This window comes from Calliphora vicina, chromosome 3 (assembly GCF_958450345.1).
Source record: "Calliphora vicina chromosome 3, idCalVici1.1, whole genome shotgun sequence".
Classification (NCBI taxonomy): Eukaryota; Metazoa; Arthropoda; class Insecta; order Diptera; family Calliphoridae; genus Calliphora; species Calliphora vicina.
The window spans coordinates 65,603,037-65,615,061 of record NC_088782.1 but is presented as its reverse complement, the minus strand read 5'-3'; the positions used below and the strand labels follow the sequence as shown (position 1 = coordinate 65,615,061).

The 12,025-nt window shown below is 30.4% G+C and overlaps 1 protein-coding gene across 1 annotated transcript; it reads left to right on the top strand.

Moving 5' to 3' along the window:
- The first annotated feature begins 1,645 nt into the window (after nt 1–1,645).
- vsg (visgun) lies at nt 1,646–8,087 on the top strand. The gene is given in 3 exon segments (XM_065506588.1): nt 1,646–1,801; nt 1,905–2,157; nt 5,663–8,087. Coding segments are annotated over 2 exon segments (783 nt in total). The 5' UTR covers nt 1,646–1,801; nt 1,905–2,084; the 3' UTR covers nt 6,373–8,087.
- Nucleotides 8,088–12,025: the final 3,938 nt, after the last annotated feature.

The window sequence follows — 12,025 nt, the reverse complement described above, 5'->3', positions numbered from 1 at the left end:
CAGCTGATGACTTGTAACTAGCAAATAGGGTGACAGTCAGGGTTATTTAAAAAGGTACTTTTTGTAGAGTTATAACAACATTAACCCTAGGATTGGCTTTAAGTTTTTAGCACTAAGTTGACCTCTTGTTCTGGTTCGACCACGATACCTGTGGATATTGTTTACTATTGATACCTGTGGATATTGTTTACTATAATGATTGTATTAAACAAATATATAAACCAATACAGAATAAAAATATCTGCTGGGAATGTCTTGTTTACTAGACGTAACCTGGTATTTAAAATGAAAAATAGCATCTACTTTAGACCTCTATTTTTTTCCAGTTGTTTTTTCGAAATTGTATTTTAATTTTTTTTTTAATTTTAAAATTTTTTTAAATTTAATATTTTTTTTTTAAATTTAAATTTTTTTTTTTTAGTTTTTAATTATACCCTTCACCATGAGTGGCAAGGGTATACATAAGTTTGTTTTTTTAATATTTAGTGAAAAAAATTTTGGTGAAAAAAAAAATTTACTATGGTCTTAAATACGTCGTTGCACAGGTCTTTGAAATATTTATCATTAGATATCCATATTGTCTATATTAATGATTTATTAATCCAGATATGGGTCAAAAATAGGTCAAAAATCGAGGTTGTCCTGTTTTTTTCCTTATATCTCAGCCATTTGTGGACCGATTTTCTCGATTTTAAATAGCGGAGATATTGATGTATCATTCGTGTACGTAAGTTATTTGGGGGCTTCAGAAAGTTGATTTCAACACACAGACGGACAGACGGACATGGCTATATCGACTCCGCTATCTATAACGATTCAGAATATATATACTTTGTGGGGTCTCAAATGAAAAATGTAGAAATTACAAACGGAATGACAAACTTATATATACCCTTGCCACTCATGGTGAAGGGTATAAAAATAAAACTGTCTGCAATAAAAATCTTTGTGTGTAAACGCGAGTGCAAGTTGATCGGGACAGGTGTGCCGTTATTCATATGTATGAAAGCAGAGTAATTCACGTATTTCTAGCTTGGATTGCCGTTACACCTAAAAACCCTTAATTACTTTTTACAATGCAGAAATTGAAAGACAGACATTTTTCTTATTCTCTTTTGAATACGCCTAAACCTGTGTAGTACTCACTCTACCTCTTCAATCCCTTGCCAACAAACGTCATCTGTCTGCCTTTCAATTTCTGAATGGTAAGAGGGGTCTAACCGAAATAACTGCAATTAGCGTTACCAAAATAATCCAAATTTGCGTTACCTTTTAAGCGCTTTGAATCATTGCGCCAAAACGACTCGTTTTGAGTAAAACAAGTTATTGTGAACTCCAAAATCATTATTCATGATGCAATATTTCATATTTTCCTTGAATTGAAGTAAATATTTTGTATATTTTCCTACCCCTGACGTGTGAACAATAGAAATGCAACCCTGTGTAGAATGATGGCAACACTGTGAGCCGTGAACCGCTCAAATGAGCAAAACCATTTTTTATACTGGGTTTTTGGTATTAGTGGGAAATGGGGGGTCTTCAAACCAATCTGTCCCATAAGAAATGCACGGTTTGTGTGTGTGTATTGTGTTTGATGTGAGCCAGATGAGCCGGAATAAATTTAACAATCTGGCACCACTGTGTTCAGAGTAAAAACACAATTTAATTTGTAACTTTTTTCGAACCAGTCATCAATTAGAAATATTTGTGTGAAAAACACGAATTCTTGTTTCTCTGTGTTATAATAAGATTAAATTAACTCAGAAAAATAAATTACATTAATTCCTCAATACGGTTTAAGGTACGTTTAATTTAAGTACTCGACACAACAGCTAGAAAAACTTCTTTTGTATAGTTAATAATAATATTTATTTTTTTAATTGTTTTTCTTTCGGATGTTGTAGATTTCGCCACATAGAAGATTAAATACTACCTCCTATATATTATACTGGTGTTATACGTGCATGCAATTAAGTAAACAAATAATTTATTTCTTGTTGAATTAGTTCTTGGTACTCTGTATTCATAAGAAAGAAGAAAGTGTATTTTCCATTTAATACGCAGCAAAAAAGTGCAATTGAAAAATGAAGTCATCGAGAATTGTTTTTGCTGTATGCCTGTTTGTAGGACTCCTAGTCGTTCCCTTTAATTGTGAAGGTAGGTGGTAAAATTTTACTCATGTTAAGAAATTATATCAGTGTTTTTTTTTTATAAAAAAACCATTAAATGACGGCAAATATAACGAAGCAATGCCTTTAAAAATTTAAGTTGTTGGGGGGTTGCTGTGGGTTATTTATATAAATACTACATACATATTGTATATACATACGTATGTATGTATTTACAATTGCAATATTCCTGTCAGGTATATAGTATAATCAAAAAAAATCTATATGAGCAAGAACAAAATAATCGCAGATTATTTTAATAACGAAATTAACACATACATACATTCGACGAGTGCAAACATATAGATTATATCAATGCCTTTGCTGGAATTTATTCCAGAAAGAATAATCGTCACAAATAAATAAATTAAATGTAAACAAAAATCTGCAGAAATATAATTTCAACAAAATCTTTTATTGTTTAAATTAAACACTGCAGCATCCTATCAAATACATTATTTAATCAAGAAGCCAGGAATAATGAGTTGTAATTATGGGAATTCAGTTTACAAAACGATTTTTAAAGCGAATTTAAACAAAGGGTTTAACAAGCAAATCCATTTATTGATATGCAAATAATTATTTTTTTATATGAACAAATTTTGAAGATGTTCATTATGATTTTAAAAGATGCGGAACCGTAATATTATATGGACGAAATTAAAAATGTTTAAAATTTAACTACCTACGTATTTTGTATTCATAAAAATAAAAGACTGGCTTACGACGCTGATGCGATATTAAACAATTGCTCAAAAATATGGATCTACTGCAAGTGTAGTGGGCTCTGATTTATGTACATACAGTGGTGAGTGATAATACAATATAGACTTGTTTTGAAACACTTTTACCAAATATGTTGGGTGTATGACTAAAAATGCGGGATTTACACTCACTTAGTTATTACACATTTTTTTTTTTAATTTGAAAATAAGTGCCGCTTGAAGCACTCCGATTGCTCACCAAAGTTTATGGTGAATGTGTTCCATCGGTTGCGAGTGATGGTTTGTGCGGTTCAGAAGTGGTGATTATGACACGGAAGACAAAGAGCGCCCAGGCCAGCCAAAAAAGCTTGAAGACCATAAATTGGAGGTATTACTCGATGAAGATTGTTGTAAACCTCAATAAGAGCTTGAAAAATCATTGGGAGCTACTTAAGCAGCAATTTCAAAACGTTTGCGATCAGCAGGATTCATTAAAAAGCAGGGAAATTGGGACGATACGAATTGAATACGAGAGACCTTGAAAGACGATTCTACATGTCCGATATGAACGCTATAGAAGAAAGTTATTATTATTTTTGCACTAAATCATTACTTGCAATTACATTACAATAACCCGAAAAAACTATTTACTATTTGCATCGATTCATGCAGAACGCTCTCTCTGGGTTACGCTTCACTTTGGAACACTTTGGCTTGATTCGTTCTTTGCCTCAAAAGATATATTGCCAGAAAGATGGGAAAAGATCATAGCTAACATTGATGAAATATATTTTGTACAAATCTTTCAAAATAAAAGCTAACAATTTTAAAAAAATTCCGCATTTTTACACCCAATAATTTTGACAAAATGAAATGGCCTTAGCCCAAGACATGATAAGAGATATATCCAAAAATTACACCCCTGAAGGTTATCAATAACGCTATGCTACACCAAAAAAGAGGAATGAGTTTTCTTTAGATGCCAAAAGACTTTTTTAAAATACAAACATAAACACAATCGTATTAAGATTCTGAGTAATTCCATTGTATGGAAATTTCCAATACAAAAGTGTAAAACATTTGGTACACCATCTTCAATTTTTTAATAGATGCCAAAAGACTTTTTCTAAGTACAAACATAAACAAAATCTGTATATACATAGATCCTGAGTAATTCCATCGTATGGGTGAATTTGTCTACTAGTTTTACTATCATTTGAAATTTCAAACACAAAAGTGTAACAACATTTTGTGAAATTTTTGTTTCCCAAAATGTTTGCATAATTCATGTATGTATGTAATGCTGCCCAGGATATCAAATTCTACATTTGAGATAAACTTTATAATAAGTACATGTAGGTTATAGAACTCGCTTCCCATTATATTGAGGAATATCAGTTTTACTATTTCACAATATAAAAATTATGTATAAATGTTATGTTAATTCAATGAAATGAAATCATTATATTTATTTGAAACCTTTTTATGTGTTTTCCTTACGTATTTTTTCTGAATCTAATAATTTTTTTCGTTTAAAACTTTGCAAATTTAATTGTTTTTTATGAATAATTTTTTAAACTAAAATTTGCTGCTGATGTCACCTATTAAGGTTTATATTTTAATATTATACCTATTCTTATATTTTATTGCGGTGGGTAGGCTCTTGATTATATTTAAAAGTACAAGCATCAACAATATTTACATCCTGAGTAATTTGATATTTCTTTCTAAATTCTTTGGTTAGTTCGTTTGCTATTTTTACTAGCATTTTAAATTTCCAATACAAAAAGTAAACAACATTTTGCAAAACAGTAAAACTATCAGACAAACGAACATACTGATTATTTAGATCATGAATATTTTTTAATTGATTTTTCATAAACTATGTAGTATAATATTTAATTTAGGGCCTAATTTTATAAAACGAAGCGTTTAGAAACTAAAGCAATTTGTATGAAGAATACTGGGAAAAAGGTTTGAAACTTGAATTTTTTTCATACAAAATTTGTTTAACGTTGCGTTTTATAAAATGAGGCCCTTAGAGTCTTTTCAATCATTTTAATTTATTAAAATAACTTACCGATTCCTTAACAAATTATATTTTGTATACCCTTCACCATGAGTGGTGTATACATATTTGTCATTCCGCTATCTATAACGATTCAGTATGTATATTCTGAATCGTTATAGATAGCGAAGACGATATAGCAATGTCCGTCTGAATGTTGAAATCAACTTTTGGAAGCTTTCAAATAAATTACGTACATGATTGATACATAAATATATCCGCCATAGTCCCAGTTAGGTTGATATTTGAATTCGGAAAAAACAAATGACCGAGATATAAGAAAAACCATGACTACACCGATTTTGACCAATTTTTTTATCTACATATATCTGGATTATAGACATTTCAAATACAATGGGTCAAAATCGGGGAAAATATTTTTTTACCCGATTTTTTTTCACAAAATTAGTTTTTTATAAAAAAATGTTGTTTGCTTAAATTTTTTTTAACAAAACATATTTTCAATATCTGTCTTAAAGTATACTTTGGTGACGGGTATATAAGATTCGGGACAGTCTAATATAGCTTTCATATGCAAAAGGTCATATTTCTGAAAACCGTAATTACGGAATATTGTTTTCAAAAAAGTTTCCATTGTATTGGCACTCAGTATAATACAAAATTAAAATCAATTTGGGAAAATTTGTAAATCGATTTTTTTTTTATTTTCATACATATGTATTTAAGTAAATTTATTAAGCATTTATTTAATTTAAATTTAGATGTATTGAAAGCAGATGAAACAACAACTACAACTGCATTACCATTAAAAAATGATACAACAACAGCAACACCAGCACCACCAACTCCAGAAACAACTACTACACTAAAGCCAGATAATACAACAACTCCGGCTCCTGAGACAACTACAAAAGCTCCAGATACCACTACTAAAGCTCCAGACACAACTACTATAGCACCAGACACAACCACTACCACAACAACAACTACAACACCTAAAACAACAACATCAACTGTTGCTCCCGATACAAATACTACAACAACAGTTGCCCCAGATACCACAACGGTAGCACCTAATACCACAACTGTAGCTCCATCACCAACTCCATCTCCAAAACCCGGCCCTGTGCCACCATGCGGACATTTTGACGGACCCTCGTTCATTGGAGGTATTGTTTTAACTTTGGGCTTAATGGCCATCGGCTTGGTAGCCTACAAATTTTACAAGGCTCGCAATGAACGTAATTACCATACCCTTTGAGCCGCCACTGCATTTACGTCTGCATTTAATGCGGCTTCTACAGCGGCAGCTGCTGCTTCTAATGCGGCTGCCACTGATGCAGAGCGTGTACGATTTGTACAACCAGCAATACCTTTGCGTTCACCACCCTCTCCGCCCCCACCACCTCCAAATCAACCACAACAGCAGACATCATCTCCCTCAGCACGTCAAAGGCTACTTTATACATAAAAACTCAATTTTTTTTTCCTACAAGCAACATAAACAAATATTTCTTCAAATTCTTTTCAACACTTATTTCTTCTTATTAACAAACGTACATACGAACTAATGTGTACGTCTGAAAAGAAAAATGTTATTATACTGCATACAATTATATACGAACGAATACATCATATGCAAGCAACTACGCAACTATAAGTACTAAAAGACGCGTTACCCGTACGTATAATTATCCTATAGAACTAAACAAACGAAAAACAAAACATCATGGGCCTTTAAAATTTGTATTTTTTATTAAATATACATTACATGCATACATATAATATATATTGATTGAAGAAAGTGAACAAATAATTATAATATTTTACTAAATATACAAAAAAAAAAAAAACACCACACACCCATAGTAATGTAAAGGGATACTAAAACATACATATGTGAGAGAGGAGCAACAGGAAAAGATTTATCACAGGATAATTGGGGCATACATACATATTTGAGACTGTATAAATAAAGTAAGAAATATGAATGAATGAATATAATAATGATATGTGCTTATTACACACCCCCCTTAAATTTATATTAACAAATTTTTCATGGAAAAATATTAATTAAATTAAATTTAAATGAAAAAATAAACATAATCTTATCAATTATGAATATAAAACAAAATTTATCTATTGCTAAACTACATTAAGAGGGATAAATTATATATATACACATAAATATAGTATGTTACAAAAAAAAAAAGTTCTACGGATTTAATAAATAAATTGAAAATAATATCAAATACAATTTAAAAAATAACTAACAGCATAAATAATTACATACATACAATTAAGTATTTGTAATGTATGCAAACATACATATATACACATGTATTTCAATTTGAATTTGAATAACTTTTAGTTTATTTTTACTTTCAGTTAAATCTTATGGATATGCATACATACTAATAATACATTAATATTTTGCTCAACTCAAATTACTCATAGAATATTTTCAAAATAAACAAGTCTATCTTACTAAAATGCTTACAATGTGAAAAATTCTTAAGAATTTGCTATCGCTATTTTTTTATTCTGTACTTTTGTTTATTTCCAACTGAAGTAATCGTAACAAAATTCTGCACCATGAAGAGGGTTTTAATGTTTTGATAAAAAGAAATCTTAGTTTTTTTCGTACATACATCCAACATTATTTTTTTCTTATATGTACGTCCGCTTATCGCAATAATATTCCTAAACCTTAGCTGTACAGTTGTTGCTTTTAAGAAATTGCAAATTCTGATAAGCTCAAAAAGCACTCAGTTTTAAAGGCACAATAGTAAGTAGTATGTATGTATAATATATTTTCAAGAATTTGCTTAATAAGCGATATATATTTCTTTTATTCATATCAGTCTTTTTTGTTTGCTTTTGAGAAAAAAAGTTTTTAAGTTTTATGTATGTTTTGTTTTATTGTAATCTAAAATATTGTTTGTTAACTATAATTATTTGGAACCTAATACATAGTATCGTAATCTACTCGTATTATGTTTAATAACAGTTTAAACCTTAAACCCAAATTCACATATATGTATACATATTGTTTGTCAATCAATCACTAACAATAATGCTTTATGTTATTGCTAAAATAGTAGTCTTTATAACATAAAAAACTATGAAATTCTAGAATTTTCTTTTCCAAAATTTTATGAAATAAAAACACAATCTTATAAAAAATTGTTTAAATTATTTCGGTTATTTATTTAAAGGAGTACAAGAATTTGAGAAAAGGTAAGATCAGGATTTAAAAAAAAAAACATATTACATACGATATCAACATTTCATTTAATTTGCGAATAATTTTATATTTAATGTTTAATCTTTGAAAATGACCACTTGTAAATATTTATCAGGGTACACTTTACATCACTGCAATACATTTTTTTAAAAAACTATGGTCACTGTTTGTTAAAATTGAAATTATTGCAATATTCTACATATGAAGCGTTGCAAAAGTCTACATACGACTTTTACTTCAATACAAAATTGTTATGATAAAGCCGTTAATTTCACAATTGATCAGTTGATTTATATTTATAGTAGCTGCGTGTGTGAGATTTGGTGCTAATTTTTTATTAATTGTAATACAATGAATCTCAAAATGGCGAAAATATAGGAAATATCCGCCGACTGGTCAAGTTGTCAAATAAAGGAAAATTTACGGCAAATGTGTGTGGGAAATCGTTAGTTTGTCAAAATCTAGAGTCCAAACTATCCATAGGAACTATAAACAGTTTGATAGATATGAAATTTTCTCACGAACAGGATGTCCATTAAAGTTTGATGAAATGTTAAGGTGTAAAATTGTAAGAGAAGTCCTAGAAATTCCAAATAAATTAGCGTAGAATGAACAAAAATATATCAAAAATGTTATGGAATTGATGTCGATGCAGATACAATTAACCGCTTCTTTAAAAAAGATGGACTTCAGTAGTGCATGGCAAGATAAAAACCGATCATTAGTCGCAAAACTCTACATACGATTTAATTTCTTCAATACTTTTCACTTTTTCCAAAGTCTTGCGCGACCATCGTATCCAAAAAGGTTAAACTAACATTATTCTGCAAAAATAATCCTTTCCCGAAACATAGGAAAGTATTGAAGAAATTAAATCGTATGTAGAGTTTTGCGATATTCTCACTTGAGAATATTGCTTGGAATCGGTCTATTATCTGTCTCTCAACATGCAGGGCAAATCTGTTTAGATTGTGCTTCATTCGCTTGTGTGTCAATTGAACGAACTCTAGAGTATGGTCAATATATGTACATTGGTAGCCCTCTTGGATATAGAAGGGGTTCCAACAATGTTACCCAGGGAGCAATAACATTGCTCTACATGGTATGAAAATTGATCTTCGCACACTCTCCGCCTGGAGCATTTAAAGTGGACTTAGTTTAAATCCCGATAAAACTTATTTCGACTTATACTCATGTATGAAGGCTATTGGATAAACCTGGCCCTTGATAAATACACATACCGTAGACCCTTCAAAATAATTTTACATATCTCGGTACTGATGGTTACATGTACACGTCAAAGGCTTCCGGTTAATCTTATAGCCAAGGGCATCGATCTAAAATTTAGATTCTAAATGCAGACTTCGCCTATGCAACCTTAATGATACAATCTCCCTGATTATTTCACTCTTAGAACTATCTAAGACAAAGGCTTTAATTTGTCGATCATGGATGGAAGGACTGATGGACTACAATCCCTTAGGGAGAACTAATTCGCGATCTTTACTTATGCATCGAGATCGGATGTGGCTTTAATATCGCACAGGCTAATACGCGTGTATCTGTATTCTTCAGGCTTTTTTTATTAACGTTATTTATTTATTGAATCTGCCTTATTTTCTTAGGCCTAACAATAAGTGTTAAAATTAAATGAAATGGGGCTTAATTTTGATAGGTCATTGATTAAGCAGTGAAGGCTTGAGGTTTTTAACTTAATTTGAAGTCTATTGGCTTCTATATGACGAAGCCAAGTGAATAACAAGCTTTGTAACAGTATATTCATATCGTCGCCCCGAAGTTATCTTCTCGTAAGTCCAATTTTTTTTTTGGGAATTTGAATTTAAACTTTCAACGATTTATATAAAAAAAATTGATTGGAAAAAAGTTGTTCGATATTATGTATTATGCAGTGCTTGAAATTCTTCATCGATTAGTGTAAACAATTTTCAAGTTATTTCCATTTTTAACTCCAAAAATGTCTAAATGTAATCCATATTTTCAAACAAAAAATCATTGATCATGGTTCTGTAATGATCTCCATTGAACGTAACGCGAGCTTCGGCTTCATTTCTGAAAAAATAAGGTCCGATGATGCCACCAGCATGTAAACCGCACCAAATGGTGCATTTTTCTGGATGTAATGGAATTTGTTGTGGATTGTTCTTACTCCATATGCGGCAATTCTGTTTATTAACAAACCCATTAAGCCAAAAATGAGCCTTCTCGCTGAAAGCAATTTTGCGTTAAAACAGTCGTCAATAAGTTGCGTGAATCAATAACTGATTTTCAAAAGTACATTTCGATAATTTGGTAGCGTTGATCAAGTATCAATCTATTTATACTGATTTGCAAGAGTATACTGATCCTAAATGTCAAAAAGTGTGCGCAGTAGGACAGTTCGTTTGACAGTTAACCCTTTCGCAAGTTCTGTCGGGCTTAAAAAAACACCCTTTATTATTGTTTTGGAAAATGTATTGCAAGATTTGATAATATTGAGCATATCATTCTTTGGAGCGACACCTGTGTGCCACAGAATAGAAATAAAATAGTAAAGTCTACTTTCCTTGACATTTTGTATAAAAGAAGTAACTTGAAAACAATTATTCAAAAAATTTCAGAGTCAGGACATTCTCAAGTTCAAGAGATTTACATTGTACAGATCCGCGTGGTCATTTGTCAGATATTTTATTCCATAGTTAATCAGAACACAAAGTATACCTATTAAAAGAAGTCCATAGCCCTTTAGATTCGATAACAAAATCAATCCAAAAAGTTAATTTTAAAAATTATGGAAATGCTTCCGACAGATTTGAAAGTTTATTTGTTACTAGAAAGCCAATATAATTTTAAAGAAGTTAATTTAAAGTTAATAAAACGTTTATAAGTGAAGACGAATTTCAATCATCAAGTTTTAAAAAACGAGTTAGAAAGGGTGTTTTGGCAAATTCAGAAACAATTTATAAAAAAGAACCAAGTACATGCACATGAATAAATACTTTTCAAAACAAAAAGATATTCAAAGCCTATACGATCAGATCCGCGTGGTCATTTGTCAGATATTTTATTCCACAAAAATGGCACATACGGTATTATAAAACATTAAATTTTTAGTAAAAATGGATATACAACAAAATTGCTCCACAATATCACAGAAATTATAAGAGATAGACACCTGGTGATCGAATAGATCAATAGATCTAAGAATTTTACCCCAGAAAATGGTCTTAACTCATTTTTATACCCTTCACCTTCGTGAAGTCATTCTGTCATTCCGTTTGTAATTTCCACAATATAATTTTCCGACCCTATAAAGTATATATATTCTGGATCCTTATAGATAGAGGAGTCCGTCTGTCTGTTGAAATCAATTTTCTGAAGACCCCAGATACCTTCGGGATCCAAGTCTTCAATAATTCTGTCAGACATGCTTTCGAGAAGTTTCCTATTTAAAATCAGCAAAATCCGTCCACAAATGGCTGAGATATGAGGAAAAAACCAGGACAACCTCGATTTTTTTATCTATATTTTATTTTATTTATTTCATAACAACCTAGCCTATTAAAGGCCATAATCGGTCACAAATTTCTACTTAAAAATATATAAACAACAATAAATATTATTTTTTCTTATGTTAAAATTAAAACAATAAAATATAAAATAGTCTTAGAAATAATAGTTATCCAATGTAAATGAACAAATTTTTAACAAACAATAATATACATAATAATGAATTCTGAACATTAAATCGGAACAGATTTTAGTAAAAAGAAAATACATTTTTTTATTAATTACTATATACAGTGGTGGCCAGGAATTTAAGACAAAAATTGTTTGCTAAATTCCACGTGATTGTCAGTTATTTTTTCAAATATTTCCA